Source organism: Equus quagga, chromosome 3, assembly GCF_021613505.1.
Source record: "Equus quagga isolate Etosha38 chromosome 3, UCLA_HA_Equagga_1.0, whole genome shotgun sequence".
NCBI classification, from domain to species: domain Eukaryota; kingdom Metazoa; phylum Chordata; class Mammalia; order Perissodactyla; family Equidae; genus Equus; species Equus quagga.
In genome coordinates this window covers 64,272,701-64,294,645 of record NC_060269.1, presented here as the reverse complement: position 1 = coordinate 64,294,645, position 21,945 = coordinate 64,272,701, and the positions used below count along the sequence as shown (strand labels likewise).

Below are 21,945 nucleotides of genomic sequence, written 5' to 3'. Positions count from 1 at the left end.
AGGAAAAATGAATGCCTTTTTAAAAACTAGAAAGAGATTGTAATGTCCACATATTCTAATCAGGTTGATATACTTCCTGTAACCTGTACGTGTATGTGTGTGTGTGTGTGTGTGTGTCTAAGGCAAGTAGGTGAGAAATTCTGCAGTTAAGCAGGAAAAAAACCACTGGGCTGGGAGGCAAGAAATCTGAGTGCTGATCCCCTTGCCCCACACGCTGCTGGTATGAGATCTTGTGCATATCACTTTCCCGCTCTGAGCTTCGATTTTGACGTGTAAGGTCCTTTCTGGGTCTTGCAGACTGTCTGCTTACAGGGTCTGTGTCTCGGTGCCTCTTCTTTCCATAGGGCAGTGGCCAGTTTGAATACTCCCTTCATGCCAGCAAATCCCAATGTGTCACCAATGGAGATCATCAAAGCCAATCCTGTTTTTAATTACCAACTCTACTTCCAGGAACCAGTAAGTTGGGGCCCTGAGAGCAATGATCCCAGTAAGGTTTTTGCTCTTCTTTCCCCTTTCTCTCTCCTTCTCCCCATTGGTTTGATTTATCTCTGTCCCCGTTATTTTCTGTGGCACTACTCAGAAGTGGTTTTACAAATGGGCTCAGGTGAGACTGCCTCCAGAGCTCAGCTGGGCCTTGCCAGGTGATGGCACGTTTCTGTGTGTGTGCATTTGGGGTGGCAAGGGGAACGGGAGTGTGGGGGTGGCATACCGGGTTCTCCTGCTCTGAAATCATGGAGTAGGGGGCTCAGTGCTAGTTTGGAGCAGCCTCCTCTTAGTTCTTTGGCTGAGAGGCTGGCGAAACCCACCTCTTGATGGTGACAGCTCCTGGCCTTTTTCCGGGGAGCTGATCTCTGCCTACTGAGGAGTGTCGTCTGTGATTACAGAGAGCGCCAGAGCCTAAACACCCTGCACTAGGCCCCGAGTGTGCTCTGGGAGATGTGGGAGGTTTCTAGGGTCACTCTGTGTGCCACAAAGCCCAAGATGCCTTTCAAGGATGTCCCCGGGGGCTGGGGGGATGTGTGTGATGCGGTGTCACTGTCACCTTTCACTGGGATTCACTGAGAGCAGCATCATGAGTCTGGCCTGGGTGCCTCCGCTTCAGCTGCCCTCGTCTGTGGGAGGCACCTGCTACTCATCCGTTTGTGCGCTCTGGACCCCAGTGTCTAGCTACCTCTGGGTAATTCCAGAGAGGATAAAAGATGGTTCCTAACACTCCAAAGAGAGAAGAATGGATCCAGCGAATCAATAAAGAGCACGAGAGCATCTCCCCACACCTCTCCCCAGCCCTTGCCCTTCTGCAGTAGGAGGTACCATTTCCAGCAAGGATCATAACTGTCCTAGTTTTGATTCGGTGTCTTAACTCTTTACGAACGATTTTCATTGATAAAATGGTACATTGAAAGAGGAACTTTTTGATTCAGGCAATAACCAGACTCATTCAGTAAAACACCAGAAGCCTCCAGCAACGGCATGAAAAGCCCCTCCCCAGCAGCTGCACTGGATGGCCTTTGTGCTTCGGGTGAGGTGCAGGGAGTGGCAGCTTCAGCATCTCCCAGGGAGCTTGTTAGAAATGCAGACTCACAGGCACCCTTTGCAATCTGCCCAACAAGAATGTGTCTCAACAAGGTCTCCCAGGTGCCTCATGCACGTGAACTGCCTAGGGAGGTCCTCCCAGCTTTGACAGCTCGTCTTCTGTGACTCACTCCGTTTCTGCCATTCTCTAGCCCAGTGATTGTCAAACATCAGCATACATCAGAACCACCTCGAAAGCTAGTTAAAACACAGATTGCTGGACCCCATCCCCAGAGTTCTGATTCAGTCAGTTTTGTTGGGGCCAAAGGATTCACATTTCTAGCAAGGTAATGCTAATGCTGCTGGTGCTGGAGCCGTGCCTGGAGAACCGCACGGTGGCCCGAGGAAAGGGCTAGTCCTGCCATTTTCCGGGTAGTGGGGGGCCAACAGCCGTCCTCAGTGGGTTAGAGGCCTGGGGCAGCTGGTCCAGCCAAGGATTGCTGGAGCGGGCCAGGGCCGCGCTGACTGTCTCTCTAACGTGGGTTCCCTTTACTGCAGTGATTCTCAGACTTCTGGTCCAGGACCCTTTACACTCTTAAAAATTATCAAGAGCTCAGAGAGTGTTAGTTAATGTGGGTTATATCTATTGCTGTTTACCATACTAGAAGTCGAAATTTTAAAATATTTATTAATATTCATTTAAAAAGTAATAATAATGTACCCATGTTAATGTAAACGTTTTTATTTTTTAAAAAAAAAAACTTGATTTTCCTTTAAACGTTTAGTGAGGGAGTAGCATTGTTTTACGTTTTTCAAGCCCCCTTCGTGTCTGGCTTGATGGAGACAGCTAGATTCTCTTAGCTGCGTCTGCATTCAGTCTTTTGTGATAGCACATGTGGAGCTTCTGGAAATCTCTGCTGTACGCTTATGAGAGCATGAGTGTGAGAAGGAGAAATGGCATGCTAGTATTATTGCAAAATGGTTTGTCCTGGGTCCTCTGAAAGGGTCTCAGGGCTCCCCCAAGGTCTCCAGACTATACCCTTTGAGAAATACTGCTTTTTCAAAAAAAAGTTGTATTAATGTAATTGTAGGCGATAGAAAAAGGGAAATAATAGTATCACTATATATTGTATTTTGATCAAACTACATTGAGTATTTATCAACAATATTCAGCTTATTAAAAAATTTTTATTATTTCTTAAATTGTTGTAAAATACATGTAACATAAAATTTACCATCTTAGCCACTTTTAAGTGTCCAGTTCAGTGGCATTAAGTACATTCACGTTGTTGTGCAAGCATCACCACCATCCATCTCTAGAGCTCTTGTCATCTTACAGAACTGAAACTCTGTCCCCATTAAACACTAACTCCCCATGCCCCTCCCGCAGGCCCTGGCCACCACCCTTCTACTGTCTGTCTCCATGGATTTGACTGTTTAGTTTCCTCACTTAGGTACCAAGTGGGATCATACCGTATTTGTCCTTTTCTGACTGGCTTATTTCATTTAGCTAATGTCCTCAGGGTTCATCCATGTTGTAGCATGTGCCAGAGTTTCCTTTTTTGAGGCTGAATAGTATTTCCTTGTGTGGATAGACCGCATTCTGTTTATCTGTTCATCTATTGATGGACACTTGGGTTGCAGTTGCTGCTTTCTGAGTGCCTGTGGGCCAGGTAGTTCTGTACACAACAGCACTACGGCATTCTCTCCTGTCTTTTCAGCTGCGCAGGCAGAGGCTCTGAGAGGTTCACTAACTGGCCCAAGACCAGGTCTGTGTCTGGGTCAGGCTGTTGACCTAGTCTTGTTTGACTTCCCCTAAGCCATGCTGAGAGGGAGCTTGGACTTCATTCTGTGTGCCCTGCACGTCCACACAGAGAGGGGAGGAGCAAACCAGGGTGAGCTCAAAGTCCTGATTGAGAAAGTAAATTGCAGCCCTAGTATGGCAAAGTTGTTGGTTTCAAAGGTTGTTACGGTCATTGTGAAAAAGTCAGTATCTCTATTGCTTTGTTGTAGCAGCTGGGTTTAAAATCTGCAAGAAGGGTTTGCGGGATGGTTTTGTTCTAAAGAACCAAGCCTCTTGGCAGGGGAATGTTAGACATTCAAATTAGTGATCTGGCCACTGAAAGGCTCCCAGGAATGGGGTTTGGGGTAAAGCCAGCAGCTGAGGCTGGTCAGGATCGGCACAGAGCTGAGTCTGAAGGAGAAACCATTCAATTCACGGGCCCTGCCAGCATGTCTGCCGCCTGCTCAGTAAGGGCACGGACCGACTGAGCCACTTCCTCTCTCTGGCCCTCAGTTTCCTCATCTGGAAAAGGATGATCTAGTTGGATGTTTTTCAAACAGGTAATAGCTTCAAACTTGAGCTGAATTCAGGTCAATAAATTAAACATAACGTGTAGGGCAACTCTTTCCTTAGGAGTGGGTGCTGGGAGCCCCTCCTTCCTGCCTCTCTCCTCCCAGCCCGGCAGGCGAGAGGAGTCACCCCTGAGTGCTCAAGGTCACTCCAGATTCCTTCAGCCCAAGGAAGCCTCCAGTGTGCGCCGTGGGTGCGCCCGGCCCTCCCACCTCCAGCTCATGTTTGCTGAGCGCCACAGGGTGCTGCTTAGACAAAGTCCAGGGTGGTCAGCTCCCCCAGGTCTCGGAACCCTTAGCCAGCGTACTCACTGTCTCGTCCTGGGAATTTGCCAAGTCTGGTGGAAACTAAAATTAAAGTCATGTTTTTCTTTCCTTGTCAGAGAAGGGATCATCGGCTTTGTATTTGTATAGTAAGATCGGATGAGGAGGAGGAAGCTCTGGGCAGCAAGACAGACAGAATCGGCTGGGTCATTTCAGCCTGATCTGTTCCATTTTTTAAATATTAGAATTCTTAATGTCCCGACTTAGCCTAGGGATATCTTAGCCCTTTAGCCCCCCAAATCAGGACATGTCTAGTATATCCTGTTAATCCTGCCCTCTTCCACCTCCCAGCACTGGTCCTCTTTACTTGTCCTTAGCAGTGTCTGTGTGTTTTTATTTCTTTGGGGAAGACTATGGTGCGCACCTGTGTGTGTGTGTGTCTGGAACCATATAACAGATTTTAAGCACCAAAACTCACTTTTCAGTATTTAGCCAGCTGAGAAACTAGGGAATAGAGAGAAATGTGTTGAAAGGAAATTGTAGGTGGGAGTCAAGAGAGGTGGTTCCACCTGGCGGAAGGGCGAACATCCATGAACGGTTTTCTTCTGTCTCCCTCACAGCGGGAAGTCTTCCTTAACACCCAGTAACTTCTTCAGCCTACGAGACAGCTGGTGATTTGTTACATCGTTAATTTTTTAAATGATGCTTGCTATTTAAAAAAAAAAAGTTCTGAGTTGTGTAAAATAAAAGGTTAAATCCCCATTCACTCATCTAGAACTAGCCACTATGAGTAGTTTGCTGAGTATTTCCCGGGCATTTTTTTAAAATATGCTTTTAAGTGTGTGTGTATATGAGCCTATATATAATCTTACTATAAATGGGCTCATGCTGCTTTGGCATTTAATAGTTCTCGGACAGATTTTCCTGTCAGTATGTAGAGATTCACCTCATTCTTTTTAATGGCAGTTTGGGTCTTCATAATGCAGATGGACCATGGTTTATTTAACCAGCCCCCCATGGAAGGACATTATTTTGATTGTTTTTCACAGCTGAATAATACATTTTAAAAGAAAGTGCCACCAAGTGCTACCTTATTCACCAGCCTTTAACCATCAGGTTTTTGTTGTGCCTTCCACGGAAGCAACGTTTTATCTTTGTTTTCTTCAATGGGCACTGTCATGTGATACTAAGAAGAACCAGATACTGAGGGCTTGAGGTCCGGAGCACCCGTTTCCAACTTGGCTGTAGATTATCCTGACTTCAAACAAGTCGCATCTCAGCCTGAGGGTCTCCGTCTGTCAGACGGCCATCCCAACGCAGTGCTGTTGTGGGGGGCAAAGGATTTGCCCCAGGCGAATGGCTTCAAAGGGCCTCAGGTCTCCTCACAGCCCTCGGAGGCCTGCCTCTCTCCCGTCTGCCTAGCCAAACACTTTTCTGGTTCTGCTCAGATTTCAGATGCCTCTATCCACCGGCATCTTCAGCCCCAGGACAACCACCCCATCCGCGGATGTGGAAGGAGGGCCTGCTAAGGGACTTGAGCATCCACAGATTTCGGTATCTTTGGGGGTCCTAGAACCATTTCCCCACGGATCAAAGGGAGACTGTACTTGAGCTGTTTCTAAGTTGATTCTCAGGAAGTCTTTATCCTTAAACAGCCTCAGAGCACTGAGACAAAGCTCCAGGGCTTGTGGAATTCCAAAGGCTTCGTCCTGGGAGCTCGTAGAACCTGGAGCTGTCTTCAGTTTGCCTGCCCTGGCTGATAGCTTTGGGTAATAGTGGAGCGGATTGTTCATCTGACTGTGGTCTGTAGGGTACTGCTCAGCACCACCTCGAGCTGGAAGTGAATTACCTTGTTTGGTGCGTCTGAGCGTGCAGTGGAAGGCAGAAGCATGGAAGCCACTATCCACGTGGTCATTTAGAGACTCTCCCACCAAAGTCTTTATCTCATACTCCTTCCTTGTTACCTCTCTTCTTCCCACCCATCTAGCCTTTGTTGGGTACCTGCTATTACCCTGCTAAGGCAGTGGCAATAAAAACATGAATAAGGTACAGTGTGTCCCTAAGAAATTCACAGGCTCCTGAGGCGACCAGATCCCAAACTAGACAGCTCTGATGCAATTCGATAACTTTAATGATGGAGATAATAATAACCATTTATTGGCATCCCTCCTATGTTTCAGGCATTGCAAGAAACAGGCATTAGCTCATATAACCCTTATAGAACTTCCATTTTATAGATGGGGAAACTGAGGCTCTGGAAGATTAAGTTGCCCAGTTAATAAGTATCAGGACTGGGGCTTGAAACCATGTTTGTTGGATTCCAAAGTCCATCCTTTAACTCCTTTGCTCAGGAGCACAGAGGGAGGAGCCCCATCCAACTGAGTAGATGGCAAGCTTGTCATTAGTCTGTGGGACCTTGTAGAAATTGCAGAGTCACGTGGCATCAGCAGGGCACACAACCAGAGTACGAATGTTGTTGTCTTCTCCCCTTTCTGGCCTTCGCCTTTGTCCTTATCCTCCCCATTGACCTGATGTACTTTCATGTGGACAGACAGATGTATTTGCCTGTTTGCTCTTTGATTTTTTTATTGACCGTTTTGGAATCCGTTTGCCCTTTTAAGGACCGTTTCAGGGGTGAAGCCCTGTCCAGACCTCTGGACCCATGGCGATTCCTTCACACACTGAGATACATCCCTGAGCTCATGAACAGCAACTGTTTCTGGGGTGAGGACTCTCTCAATAAATAAGAAATAAATTAGGATAAATAAGAAAGCCATGGCCACGCGCACCGCTGACCAGTGCTTTCATCCATCACTTATAACACACTTGCTTCCGTGGCTGTTTCCTTCCTTGGCATCCATCATGTAGCAGAAGGCCACGATTGATTCTCCATCCCAGGAATCTTAGGAATGTGGGGGATTGTAATTAACACACTGACACCGCCTCCATCAGAAACTCTCAAACTGCAGATCAAGCGCTGCTTGAGGATAAGGCCTGCTTGCCTACAGTGCTGCCATCTCACGGATCCAGAGTTCGCACGATGTGCAAAAGGGCTGAGGGCTGCTGGCCGCTGAAATGTCTTGTAGACCTGGCTTATAGCACCCTCCTCTCTGGGAGCATTCCTAGGAGGAGAGGAATGCACCACCTCAGCCTCTACTCTATCCAGGACCAGTCACAGATGCTCCCAGGAAGAAGAGTGGTTGCTTCCCTGATCTCAGGGTGGTCCAAGGAGAGCACATTAAAGGCTCTGGGATCCAAGAAGGGTAGAGCTATTTTATTGTGATGGGGGGAGGTGGGACTTCATGGAAAAGGCAGTGTTTGGGACAGGCCCTGAAGGCCAAACTGAGGGAAGTAGGTGTTCTTGGTGGAAGTCACAATATGTTAGGCCAGCGAGGTGGGAAAGTAGGACACCCATTCAGCAAACATCCTGCAACCCAATTTAGCTGGTGCCTGGGTGTGTTCAGGTGAGCAGTTGGAAAGGAGGAGAAAAAAATAGATTGACACTATGCTTTAGATGAATGTTTGTGTCCCCCAAATTCATGTCTTGAAATCCTGACCCTGAGGTGATGGTGTTAGAAAGTGGGTCCTTTGGGAAGTGATTAGACCTCAAGGGTGGAGCCCGCATTAATGAAGTTAGTGTCCTTATGGAAGAGACCCCGAGAGCTCCCTTGCCCCTTCTGCCATGTGAGGACACGGTGAGAAGACAGTTGTCTGTGAACCAGGAAGAGGGTCCTCACCAGACACCGAATCTGCCGGTGCCTTGATCTCAGACTTCCCAGCCTCCAGAACTGGGAGAATGTGAGCAATAAATGTCTGTGTTTATAAGCCCCCCGTCTGGTGTTCAGTGACGGCAGCCCGAGCGGACTAAGACGCACTGCCATACTCCTCGTCAGTTCCTGCCCGAGGGGTGGTCCTCTCAGACTGTGCTGGGGAAGGATCTGTAGTATTCCTGAGCAGTTGCCCCTGGTGAGGCCCTGCCTCAGAGACAGCTCACTGTCTTTCTTTAGACTGTTTCTATAACAGCTTTCAGGTCCAAGGGCTTTCAATTTCTGGAAAAGACATATTGGATTAAAATTTTTCCTTTATGGCCTAAAGAATCGTGGACCCAGGAGACCACAGCCAGTAGATTAGGATCCCCTGAAGGATCTTGAAGCCCCTGCCCCCCTCCACCCATTTTTATTGTCTGGAAATGCTCCTGGATGAGGGATTTGGGTAAGAGGGAAAGGGGTTGGGGAGATGAGGGAGCCAGACCCTGAGTTTCCAGCAAGAATCTCTCCCCCGACACTCACCCGCACCCTTGGGACCTCTGAGTTAGCATCTCGGCCCAGGTTGCCAGAGAAGAGACCCAGTATCTGTGGAACTGATGAAGCAAGTTCAAGTCAGAGAACTGTCCGGTGTGCAGGAGCCAGAGACCTGGAAATGGCCACAGAACTGTGTGTAGACCAGGCAATTCAAGGTAGCAGCACTCCCGTGAGGCGGTGAGACCTTGTAATTAGTGAGCACAAAGGGTGTGTCCCAGCTCCTTGGTAAAGGGGACCTTGCTGCCCTGTCATTGAGGAGACCACCCATGGGCAGTCTGATGGTCTGTAATAATTTAGGCCCAAATCAAAGGAGCGGGTTTTGAAGTTACTGCAGCAAAATGAGATGTGTGAATGGAACAGCTTTGGGCTTTTCCACTTGGCTTCTCGGAACCCTTAGAACCTTTCTCTTCTCGCCAGCTTCAGCCCCCAGCCTAGTCCTGTGCCAGCCCTCCCCACTCCCTGGAAGGGACTGTTAAAATTAATACATTCTCACTGTAGGAATTTTGAAAAACATAAAAGAAAGCAGTATCCATAAACCTTCCTCCTGGGGGACCACTCTTAGCATCTTGTATTTTATTTGAAGTATTTTGTATGAGTGCTGAAATAAATTTTTTTAAACATATGTTTCAATATGAAAATTCAGATTACTGCACTTCTAATGAAACTTGGGCCGGATGGGACAGCGACTGGGGGCTTCTTGCCTTCAGTCAGATTGGGGAGGGGTGCGGTTTCCAAGATACCTGTAGACTCCTTCATTGTGCTTTCCGATTGTTTCAGGGAGTGGCTGAGGCCGAACTGGAACAGAACCTGAGTCGGACTTTCAAAAGCTTCTTCAGAACCAGTGATGAGGTGAGGGGGGCAGGGGTGCAAGAGGGGGAGCTGCAGAGGTGTGAGGGTCTCTGCATGGCTTCCTTGGGGGGGCAGTGGGCTGTGTCGGGGTCTGGGAATCAGCAACTTGGCCCTCTTTTCTTTGACTTCTGTAGTCAGGGTGAGTGGGATCCTCACTCTACTGGTCCCCTCATTAATGGGGAAACGTCACATCCTCCCTGTGACACACCAGTAGGGCTTCGAAACTATGATCAAAGAATGATTATAACATAGACAGTTTAGAAATTATACCATTACGACCATTACCATTTTAATATGCATCATTATTTATGAGAGTTCAAAACTAATTGATATCTCTATCTTCTTGAACAACCAAGGGAGCTAGACTGCTCTGTCTCTGTAACCCCCTCCTGTCATGTGTTAGCTGTCACTGCCACCACTATGGTGTGTGGTGTGTGCAGTCAGCACCACCGAGACGTCCCTGTGGTTGCCAGTTTCTTTCCTGATCACTCCTGGCATCTCAGTCCTTTACACTGAGTTCAGTTTCTTTCTTCCTGAAGTACTTTGTTTTGTAGTTCTCTCAGTAAGAGTCTGTTAGTAGTAAAGTCATAATTTTTTTGGCCTGAAAATATCTTTATTTTGCTTTCAATCTTAAAGAACAGTTTATCTGAGTATAGAATTCTGGGTTGACAATTGTTTTCCTTTAGAAGCTTCTGTCATTGCTTGTGAGAACTCGGCCTCGGGTCTACCCTCTGGTGTGTTACTTGTCTTTTAGCTGTGTCTGATCTGGAGAGGTCAAACTCGTCTTTAAGATTTTCTTTTTAATTTCAATCAACAGACTTTTTTTTTTAATTTATGAAAGTTGTATTTGGTTCTTTGTCAAACCATTCTGATCTCCTTTGATGGACTCTTGTTCCAATCTTGTTTTTCAGTTCCTTCTTTTATGTCTTTAATCATTTTAAGTGTATTCATTTCTCATTCGTTTCCTCTCTTTCTTTTCCTCTCTTTCTCCCAATCTCTCTCTCTAAGTTCTGTTACTTGGTTCTTGGAGAGTCTTATTTTACTGTTTGCTATGTTTGCCATCTCTTGCAGTGGTGTGTGTGAGTGACAGGGAGACAGAGACAGAGTGTGTTGTAATTTGCGTTTGTGAGCTCACCTTCAGCAACCCTCCATCCACAGCAGTAGGCTTCAGCTGGGATTCAGGCAAGGGCCATCCTGAGTGTGTTCGCCTGTGCTGCTCTGCCAGGCATCCTGATGGCACTACTGGCCAGGCTCACTTGTGCTATTTTTATTTTCTTCGCATCTTGGCAGTTCCAGGTCATGCAGGCAGTGTAAATTCAAACCCAACACTTGTGAAGGCAGGCTAGTAGCTATGAATTCCTAGGGGAGCTTTTTTTGGTTTCTTCTCAGTACCAAACTGAAGGGACCAACTCCTTTGACATCTCTCTGTTATGATGCATGGATTTTTTTCTAGTCCACCTTTTAACTGAGGACCCTAGATTTACTGGATTTACTGTGGAGGGACGAGGAGTGTCTCATTTTTAACTTCCCGTCTGCCACAGAGCTGAGGTCTAACCTCTTGTTCCCATTGGGTGCAACACCAAAGGCCTTACCCTACCAAGACCTGCAAGCACCCGGGAGCAGCCTCGGCCTGGAGCTTCAGCTGCCTCTGCTTTGACCCCAGAGGACTTGCCCAGCTCTCTTGGGAGATGAGTGTGTTTGTATGATCTGTGTGGTATTTGTAGGTCTTTTATTGTGACACAGTTTTCAGATGACCTGTTCTAGCCTTTTTCCTTTACTTCACTGATAACTTCATTTCTAACTTTTCTCCCTACAGGGTTTTCTCTCCACGAGCAGAGTCTGTGAAAGGGGTAAGAGACATTCTTAGGCAGGGAGGGAGACAGGAGGCTCACGGCAGGAACCAGCTGAGCATGAACTGTTTCTCCGTCTGACTGCTACGGGCAGAAGCAGCCACCTGCCCACCCTGAACTCTCACCAGCTTAGCATCGGTCCCGGCTGGTGAATAGCACTCGCCCCAATCCTGGGCTGACCACAGGCCTCAGGTTCCTTCCCCCCAGGGAGCTTCTGATTCAAGATTCCAAGCAGTAAGAGCTTGGAGGAATCTTAGAGCTCATCAGGGCAATCCCACCCTCTACTGATAAGGACCAAGACCCATGACAAGAACTGAGCTCTGCAGAGTCACCTGGTGCACAATGAGCAGGAGTCAGGCTGGTCCCCGGCCTAGGGCTCCTCTGTCGTAGTCCCCTGGCCTTTCCTGCATCCTGTCTCCACGTTCCAATCATTTCCGGTTCCGTCGTGTGAGGACCACCCTTGTTCTCCTCCTGGGCTGCATGTAAGTGAGGAGTCAGAGCCGAGAGCAGATGGGGGCGCCCCCGTGGCTCCAGGTCCAGCACTGCTCGCACGGAACCTTTCTTTCGCCCCAACACTGTGGCCTTGCCGTTATTCTCTTGTATTTCTATAAATGATGATCACTGCCACTCTTCGAGCACCAACTGTGTGCATCAAACGCTGGCCTAGCCCACTTTACATATATTATTTATAATCCTCATGAGATCCCTAAAGATCCCATGTTATCCCCGTTCTACAGATGAGGAAATGCGTCTCAGAAGAGTTAAGAACTTACCCAGAGTGGCCAGGCTGGGGTTAAACTCGGCTGACCCTAAAGGCCGTCCTCCTCTCACTGGTCAGGACCCCCTCCCTCCTCCCTCCCTGCCTTCACTCATCCACACAGTCCCTCGGTCCTGCCTTCGTTCCTCTAATATCTTGAGCGCACACTTGGTGAGAGGCAGGGGCAAATATCCCAACGCACGAAGCGGAGTCGCTGTCCTCAGGGAGCCCACGGTCTTGGGGGGGGCAGGGGTCAGACAGCAGTAATGAAGGGAGGAGAGCAGCTGGGGGCTGGCCCCGAGGCAGCAGTGGGCCAGGCGCACAGCCTCGGGGAGCTCAGAACTGCTTCAGCACGAGGAGGCACCCTGTTCACATGCCCTTTTGATGCATTTCATGAAAGTCTGTGTCACCCAGGTCTGTACCTACAAGGCTCCAAGAGCCTGAAAATGCTGAGCCAGCCCTGTTCAAGCACAGCATTAATAGCCCTCGGGGCTGTCCCCTGTGAAATGGCAGTGGTCCCTGGGCTGTCACTTGTGATCACAAGGTCATCCTCCAAGGGGATGGGAACTGCTGGGACACAGTCTACACCCCTGGAAACAAAATAGGATTCCCCCCTAAGGACACCATGCGAGGCCCATGAGCGTGCAGAAGGCAGTAGCGTGCGTGCTCCCTGTCCCGATCATCTACCAGGCTGCAGGAGAATCTCGAAGCACGTGCTTATGACAAGTCTGAGACTCCCAGTGGAGATAGCCAAAGAGGGACATGGTTAAGCTATTTAGCAAAGGTGTGGTCTCTGGGAGAGGTAGCTGGAGGGCCGCAGGCCCTGGCAGACAGTAGGGCCAGGGGTCATCCTGGACCTGCGCTGCGAGATTTGGAGGTGGGGCCGGGTATGGTCTGTCCCGGAGTTTGTCATGGAAGTCGAGGCCTGTGTGTGTGATGCCCCTGGGCTCCAGCATGACAGTGAGAGCACAGAGTTGGGGCTCGAGAAGGGATGGACTCCTTGTGGAAAAGGAAGCGAGAACAGCTGCAGGAGCGAGGCCCTTGGCTGCAAGTTCCCCTGGGACGTGAGAGACAGTTGGCGGCCTCGCCTCCCCTGGGAACCGGCTGGGGGTGGGAGAGGAAACAAGTGGCCTTTTGCAGGAGGACTCTTCGTGGCAGCCCCAGAGGAGCCCAGCCTCAGCAGCATGGTCTCTGAGGAGGACATCCAGTTCTATGTGCAGCAGTTCAGGAAGTCTGGTTTCAGGTAAAGACAACAGTGCCCCACGCACAGAAGAGAGGTGCTCAGCAAAGAGGGGCTCTTCTGCTCTCAGGGTGCCATGGCCCTGGCAAACGCCTGGCCAGCCTCTGCTTGAATGCCTCCAGTGTCAGGAGGCTCACCAGCTTATGATGCTCTGCCTGCTCTAGTTTGAGATAGCTCAGGGCCTTCATGCTTGTGGGCCCTCAAAGCAGATGTTTTTAACTTCTCTTGAGTCACAACCCCTGTGAGAATCAGATGGCAACTCTGAGTTCTTTCTTCAGGAAATGCAAAACCCCACGTAAACTCAAAAATTGCAGGTATTTTCAAGGGAGCTATAGACCTCGCAGGTCTTTTGTTTTTTTAAGTACAGCTTTCTTGACTCTCACTCACATACTCTAGAATTCACCCACTGGAAGTGTGCAATTCAGCAGATTTTAGTGTGCTCATGGGGCCATGCCGTCAGCACCACAGTCTATTTTAGAGCCTTTTCATCACCCCAGAAAGAAGCTCCGCTCCCTTTAGCAGTCACCTCCAACTCCCCCTCGACTCCCTGGTCCTGGCAGCCTGCAGGCCGCCTCGCTGTCCGCGGATTTGCCTGTTCCGGGTGTTTCACACCGTGGACGGCAGCGCGTCCCTCTGTGCCTGGCTTCCTTCACTCGGTGGTGCTCTCAGGTTCGCCGCAGTGTCGCGGGCCTCGGTACTGTTCCGTCTTCTCAGGTCTGTTTTCAGACTGAAGTCAGGGCCCCTGCTCTGGAAGCACGGAGCTTGTGCTGATAGCGCCCTTCTGCATATCCCTTCAAATGCTTGAATACCAGGGCTCTCTGAAGCTCTGATCCCTCCCAGGGTACCGTGACCTCCGGCTGCAGTTAGCCACGCTCCATTCTCCCCCTCGCCCTCACGCCTCTCTTTACACCCCCATCCTTCACTCAAATCCAGGGGCGCAGAGAGAGCCAAAGCGTGGGGGTGGCCTTTGTCAGCCGAGGCCTGGATGCTCACAACAGGCAGCCTTGCCTGGGCAGGCCTGTGGCAGCCGCCTTCCAGGCCCAGCTTCTCCCGCACCCCAGCCCACAGCTCTTCCCCAAGCTTCTCCTTTTTTTTTCTTTTTTTTTTTTTAAAGCAGGAGACAATGTAAGATCTCAGACTTGGGGACAGAGTTGCTCTGGAGGGGGCGTTGAGATAACCTGATCCCGCCTCCTTGTACAGGAGGAGAGATGAGGAGTCCCACGAGGGCACGGGGCTTGTCGCAGAGGTTTCCAGGGCCTTTCTTTTCACCAAGGCCCCCAACCCCAAGCCGGCCTGGGGACTGGGAGAGTGTTCTGGGTACGTCCCAGAGCCAGCCTTACCTGTCCGGGGGAGGCATCTCTGTGCCACCTGCCCACGTCCCTTTCAGTGGGTTCCCCGGGGCAGGGAGTGGCCTCTGGACAGCAAGGATGCTGCACCAAGCCCCCCACCCTCTAAAGTGACAGCCCTCAGAGAAGGTGGGAGTCCTCTGGGGCTGACCGCCACGTGTCCGGAAGCCCACCTCCAAGGCTGTCAGCCCCTCAGCCAGCCTGGTGTGCCTCCTGTGAAGGTGTGGCACGGGCGCTGGGCAGCAAGGTGGCAGTGCGGGATCTGTGCTCCTCCTGCAGAAACCCCTGTCTTCCTGGGATGACTGGCTCTATGCAGAGCTGGTTCCTGGGGGGTCTACAGCGTCGTCATCTACTGAAAGCTTTCTTGTGTCTATTCCCTGATCTGCCCCCCCCAGGGGTCCCCTAAACTGGTATCGAAACGTGGAAAGGAACTGGCAGTGGGGCTGCAAAGGCTCGGGACGCAAGGTGAGTGCTGGGTCAGTGCTGTTCCCCTCCTCTGTGCGCTGCCCTGGGCCTTCCCATTGCCCCAACTGATATTCTCTTGGGTCAGAGCTGGGGGTGGACAGACTGCCCAGCTGGCTTCCTCCTTTCCGCCCTTTCTCTCTGGGCTTTTGGGAGTGCCTCTACTCAAGGGTTTCCCTTGGGGCCTCTTTTGACGTTGATTCTCTTGGAATGATAGAGTGTGTTGGGGCCAGGCAGGGGTCTGTCTGGTGACTGAGGCATCAGTCTGGAAGACCCAGGTCTCCTGGCAGTGCCCCAGGCCAAGGCAGCAGATGGTCCAGGGTAACTCCCAAAGGTAACAGGGGTCATGGAGCCCCAGTCACAGAAGGAGCGTTAGGTGCTGCTAGAGAGATGAGGCTTTAGCTGCTGGCTGGGTCACCTTGACCCATCAGTGTGAGTCTCAGTTTCCTCGTCTGTCAAGCAGAAGATGGATTTCCACTCTCTGCATCTGCACAGGGAGTGATGGGGTACCCATTACATTCAAAACGTTCAAAACCTAAGAGAAGTTGCATTTTCACATTCTTCAGCTCACTCGGAAGCCCTGGTTATCTCGTGACTCACTTGACCATGAACGCCCTCTGTGCCAGGCCCTGTGCTAGACCTTAGGGACACCAGGCGAATAAAACAGATGCGGCCTTGGCCTGCTGGGGTTAGGTCTTGAGGAAATAGAGCAGAGGACATAGTGGTTAAGAGTGAGCTGGACAGCAAGTTGGCCTGGCATCTAATCCCTGTGTCACCTTGGGCAAGGCGCTTAGCAACTCTGTTCTCCTTGGTCACTTCTGTAATACGGGAATGACAAGAAGAGTGCCTACCTCATAGAGCTGTGTAAGGATGAAATGCATTAATGCACATAAAATGCTTAGGACAGTGCCTAGCACATAGTAGTATTTCAATTAACACTCATTATCCTTATCATCACTCTAATCTGTGAATGACAGAAACTACAGAACTGCGGTTGATAGGCAAATCTCTCACACCATGGAGGGACATACTGACAAAGGCTCTGGGAAAGTGGATCCCGATGATGCCAAGGCTGGGAATCCCCTTCTTCTGCAGTTACTTCCAGACCCTGCCCCTCTCCCGCCTCCTCCCATGCCCCACCACCAGGTTGCTCTTTGACTGTAACATTCTCGAGTTTACACAACCCCACAGCAGCTTCAGGATGAGTTTCAGCAACAAAATCCCTTCTGCGTGCACCCGGGTCTTCATCATCTGCAGCGGGGCTGCCCTGAGGGACACATGGGTCTGCCTGTCGGTAAAAAACAGGGCAAGTTCCTTAACCAGGACAAATTAAAGCTGTCTGAAAATTATAATGGTAGAGTGAGAACAAAGTGGATAAATGGAGGCTCTCTCAACCTTGCAGTGCCCCATCGGTCAGTAGATAAAAGCGAAGTCATTTGTGCTGCCGCTAATGTCACGTTGCTAACAGTTGTGGCTGACCGGTTCACTCTAGAATCTTGGCTGCCCTTTTTAAGCATTCATTTAATTCAAAGAAAAGGAATATTGATCTCTGTTCAAGGGCATTTTTCCTCTTTTCTGGTGCCATCCATTCAGTTCCACGAGTATCAGTCACACGGAGTGGGCCGGCACACTTGTTCTTAGTTACACACATGCACGTGAAACCCACGTTGGTCACTGCCCTGCTGAACCTGCCTGTATCAGAAAATCCCAGCCCTTCTTCCTGTGTGTCTGCTGGACTTTCACACAAAACACTCCGCTTCTGACACTGCAGGTCCCCAGCTGTGTGGAGGTTGCCCCCACCAAGCGATGCCCTGCAACACCAGCTGGGCGTCCTACAATTTAACTCCATTCTGACACCGTCCACCCAGAGATAGCGTCAGATCCCACAGGTTAAGGGCTCAGTCCCAAAAGACTGCCCCTCCCCGCTGCCCCCAACCTTAGGTGCCAACTGCAAGTCCAGGTTGTCACCTGTGCTTCTGACTGATCAGCTGTAAATCTGAGGTTCCCACGACCCCCTCCTCTGGTTCAATTCATTTGCTAGAGTGGCTCATCGAACTCAGGGAGACGCTTACTTAGATTTACCACTTTACTAAAGGATGTGGTGGAAGACACAGAGGAACAGCCAGAGGAAGAGATACTTAGGGTGAGGTCTGGGAGGGTCCTGAGTGCAGGAGCTTCTGTCCCCCTGGAGCCGGGGTGCATCACGCTGCCAGTAAGGATGTGTTCGCCAACCTGGAAGCTCCCTGAACCCCTTCCTACTGGGATTGTCTGGAGGCTTCCCCATGGGGGCATCATCAGTTATTCCATTTCCAGCCCGTCTCCCCTTTCTGGAGAATGGGGGGTGGGGCTGAAAATTCCGAGCTTATAATCATACTTAGTCATTCTGATGACCAGCCCCATCCAGGAACCTTCCAGAGTCACCTCAGGAGAACAAAAGATGCTCCTCGTGCTCTTGTCATTTAGGAATTTCTAAGGGCTTCGGGAGCTCCATGCCAGGAACCGGGGGCAAACCCTCGTATATGTTTTCTATTATCTCACACCATCGTTTTAGATCTCCAGTAACAGTGATGCCGCCTCCATGCCGAGCGTGGTGGGAACAGAGCCAGGACCACAGTGGTGGCACTGCGGGAGGAAGCTGCACAGCATGAAAATGGAGCCGTCCCCCTGCCCCAGGGCCGGGGGGCCCTAAGCTGCGACAGGGTGTAAGGTGCAGAAAGGCAACGGCTCTTCTCAACTCCTACTTCCTGTTCTTCCCCAGATTCTGATTCCTGCCCTGATGGTAACTGCAGAGAAGGATGTCGTGCTTGTTCCTGAGATGTCCAAGCACATGGAGGACTGGGTAAGGGAATGGTCCTGCTCTGGGCTCATCGGGGCTTCCTGGGAGAAGGCACGGGTGTCCCAGAGGAAAGATGGCAGCCGAGGACACAGAGTGAGGTGTTTGTTTGAACCACTTGCTTGACAAGGGACTTCGTCAGCAGCATCACTGTCGCCTCTTGGGAGCAGCAGGCATGCTGTTTCTCGTGCACTGATGTAGTCTTTCATTCATTCACTCATTCATTCATTTCACAAGCCTTTTCTGTGCACTTACATGACTTAGGAAATCGCTAGATGCTTGGAGGTAAAGATAAATGAGATACAGACCCCACCCTGTAGGGGCTCACTGTCCAGCAGTTAATCCCATAGCAGAACAGGTGTGAAGCAGAGGGCACGTTTGGGAGTGAGGGCTTCACCCAGGCACTGACCACTGCGCTGGCCTTGATGAACCACCAAGGATTGCCTGGCAGAGAGAGAACAGAGAAGGAGACAGAATGTTGAGAGGCAAGGAGCATGCACGGAATGCTCAGGAAGTGGCAGGAGCTCGATGAGGCTGCAAGGTTTTGCTGAGCCCGCTGGGCCAGGCTGAGCTGTGTGGACCCATGGGCTTGAGACCATTGAAGGGGAGCGGGGGTATTGAACCCGTAGGTTGGAAGCTCACTGCTAAGAGTGTGGAGTTGGTAGGGACTGGGGAGGCCTGCAGGTAGGGTGCCGTCACTGGCTCATTTATCCTGCTGGATGCTGAGAGCTGTCTGCACGTGGCTGTGGCTTTGTTAGCATCCTCAGGCATAGTGGGGAGAGTGCGCTTAGCGGGATGCTGCCAAGGATGCCCTATGTGGGCTCTGGAGTCATGGAGGACTTGTGCTCTGTGGTCTTGATCCTGGGAGGTTTCTGTAGAAATTCAGGTTCTTGAGCTGGCTTTTTCCAGCCCTTGCAACTGCTTGCTAACCTCCCTGAGGTTTGTTAGGCTCAGAAGGGGCAGCTCCTGCCTTGGGGTGGAAAGCCGCATTTTTCCCAGCATTTTCCACATACTGTTGCGGTTGCCACTCCATTCCTCAAGGCCTGTGTCTGGAGGGAACCCACATGTCCCGAGCTGTGCGCTGCTGCTCCCTCTCAGTCCTCCGGCTTGCTGCTGTGACCCACTATGCAGATTCAGGTTCCAAAAGGGCGGCCCAGCGGCCCTGCACACAGACCACCAGGGAGGAGGGAGGCAGCCTGGGAAGGGACACAGTCACAGCCCAACAAGCAGCGAGGGCCACACAACAGCCAGGCCTTTTCCAGGTAGCGCACGGAGTCAGTGACTCTGCACGGAGGCAGTTTGTTAAGATGAGTAGAAGGCAGCCATGAATTTGCATCTTAGCTCAGCCACTTTCTGTGTGGCCTTGGGCAGGTTCCCTAACCTCCCTGGGCCTTCATATTACCCCACAGGATTATGGTCAAGATTGAATACAGCAATGCCTGTAGAGCACATAGTAGGAGAGCAATAAGCGGTCCTTCCTTCCTTAACTAATGCAGTGTTTTTCCAGGGAAAATGAAATGGCCTGTGGGGAGCAGAGAGGACAGTGTGCCCTCAGAGGTCTCCACTGCACGTTGCGCTCACCTGAAACCAGACCTACTCACATTCTGCCATTTACTTTTCTGGGATTTTCTTGCAGATCCCCCACCTGAAAAGGGGCCACATTAAGGATTGTGGACACTGGACACAGATGGAGAAGTAAGGATGGGGGGGCGGGGTCCCTGGGTGGGGGAGGGTCCTGTTCTCCTTCCCTAAAGGCTTTCCCAGCTTAGCCGTCCACTCTGTCACCTCTCCCAGCTCCAGGCGAGGGGGGGCAGACAGGTGTGAAGTGCCTTTTATTTCCTTTCCAGGCCCACCGAGTTGAATCAGATCCTCACTGAGTGGCTGGAAACTGATGCCAGGGACCCGCTGGTGGTCTCGAAGCTCTAGGATGTGACGCATACAAGCCCCCAGCAGGCTTTCAACGCTGTCATCTGCTGGGACACTGCTCTTGGTCCCTAGACGAGGCCTTACCCCCATCTCTCATAACGAGCAGCGTTGTTCTGAAGGGGTTTACAACAAAGAGTGATTTTCTTTATGTGAAATGAGTCAAGTTTGACGTGATTTTAGATGGAGGAAGAATCATGTGATTAGTTCTCCGGGAATAAATGCATCAGTGTCTCTCTAAGAACCGTTAGTGTTCTCTAGAGGGACAGCGTGGGACGGCCAGGGGTGATTCTCTTTGACTAACCAGTTCATAGTTTTGCAGCAAAATCAGTAGTTAACCTTGAAGCATTCCGGCAGGGATTGGAAGTCCTTTGTTCAATAAAGCCGAGATGACTGTGATGCTGCTGCCTGTGTTTTTGGGAGGAGGTGGAGTCAGTGTTCTAACAACCTGTCGCGTTTGAATGAACACACGTGCTTTGGCTCTGGAGCCTACACAGCACTGGGTGGTCCAGACCAGCGCTGTCCAGAGGAGCTTTCTGAGATGCTGGAAATCGTCTGCTCTGCGCCCTCGGATAGAGTGGCCACTAGCCACACTTCGCCACGCGCTCTTTCTCCCTGCTGCCTGAGCATAGCGTGCTCTCGCCCACATGCACACCTCCCTCGCTGTGCCTTCTGCCGGGAAAGCTGGGAGAGGAGGTGGTCTCTCTGAGCTGAATTATGAAATATGATGCATTCAAATTAACCAGACAAAAAAGATGTGCGTGTCAAAAACAAGGGGAAGGCTGGAAATGTTAGCAGCTTCATTATTAAGGGCCCCTGTGTGCCTGGAGCCTTACATACACTCTCTCTTATCCTTATCTTGTCCTTATCTCTTATCCTTCCCACTTAACAGATGGGGAAACTGAGGTTCAGATAATTTGCCCAGGGTCATTTGGCTAGTTGAGGGCAGAGCCTAGATTCAGACACACGCTGCCTGGTTCCAAAGGCTGAGTTCCTTCTACCAAAAATCTCCTTTCTAAACTGGAGTCAGACTACCTGCATTAGACCCTTGGTTTGCCACTTACCACTGTGTGATCTCGAGAAAGGGCTTCCTGTGCCTCGGTTTCCTCATCTGTAAAGGGGACATTAATAGTACCAACTCATAGGTGGTTGTGATCATCAAATGAGTTATCATATGAAGGGCCCTAGAATGGTGCCCGGCTCAGAGGAAGTGCTGCAGAAGTCTTAACTCTAAGATTTCTAGTCCATCCTATGACGAGGCTGTGAGGGCTTTAAATTTCCAGCCACACCACCTCTTCCTTTTGGATCTGAGAATTAAAGGGCTCATTTAAAAGGCAACTATGTGACCAGGAGGAATGACTATGTAAGCCAGACAACATTATTTTACCACCTGAATATGTCCAAGCTCATTTCTACTGAGCGGTGGAAGGAGAGGAAAGAAGAATCTTAGAACATCCTTCATTAGAAGCAGCACAAATAGGCCAGCCTGTCTGCCCCGGTTGTCTCAGGTTCAGTGTTCTACCCAGCGGTCCCCGTAAACCGTCAGAAATGCCTCTGAATGTGTACGGTGATGGCTGTAGTTAGTCTTGGGGGGGTGGACATTATGTAGTCTACACAGAAATTGAAATACAATGATGGACGTGTGAAATTTATATAATGTCATAAATCAGCGTTACCTCAAAAAAAAAAAAAAGCCTCAGAAATTCTACTCTTCGGGCAAATAAGGGTCACGTGAATCAAGCACAAAGCATTGCAACAAAAATATAACCAGTCATACAAGCATGAGGGTCATAAAAGACGCTCAACTGGAAAAGGTCTGTAGGTGTCCAGAAAACACTAGGAATGTCCAGAGCTGTGTCTCCCGGTCTGCTTTGGGGAGCTTCCGGCCACGGGTCACCTCTGCAGTTGTGGCAGCAAAGGGGGCTGCCAGATGCCATTTTAAGTACAACTTGCTGGGAGTGTGTTCAAATTGATTTAATTATAAAACGTTATTTTTCCTTCATGACTACAAAAGGCATAAATAACAGTGTATTCACCTCTGCTAGGGAAATAGCCTTTTAAAAGAGGGTGGCAAACCCATATTCACTCTTACACCCACACACCGGTGGGGTCACGGAGCTCTCTCAAGGGAGCTGGGATCGCTCACTGGTTCTTCCTCATGCTTAGTGGCTGTCGACTAGCAGGGTCCAAGGTTTCCGGGAGAAATGTGTTCTAAAAGCGAGTCTGTTAGAATAGATGGGACAAAGCTATTTCTGT

At 50.2% G+C, this 21,945-nt stretch overlaps 1 protein-coding gene across 1 annotated transcript in view; it reads left to right on the top strand.

Moving 5' to 3' along the window:
* EPHX2 (epoxide hydrolase 2) overlaps positions 1-20,088 on the top strand; it is a 69,532-nt gene extending 49,444 nt beyond the window's left edge. Inside the window, exons 12-19 of the mRNA XM_046656847.1 lie at positions 345-456; positions 9,207-9,278; positions 11,095-11,128; positions 13,026-13,128; positions 14,867-14,936; positions 17,692-17,772; positions 19,403-19,461; positions 19,614-20,088. Of these exons, the coding sequence (XP_046512803.1) occupies positions 345-456; positions 9,207-9,278; positions 11,095-11,128; positions 13,026-13,128; positions 14,867-14,936; positions 17,692-17,772; positions 19,403-19,461; positions 19,614-19,692 (610 nt within the window). The 3' untranslated portion in view covers positions 19,693-20,088. The remainder of the gene's footprint in view (positions 1-344; positions 457-9,206; positions 9,279-11,094; positions 11,129-13,025; positions 13,129-14,866; positions 14,937-17,691; positions 17,773-19,402; positions 19,462-19,613) is intronic.
* Positions 20,089-21,945: the final 1,857 nt, after the last annotated feature.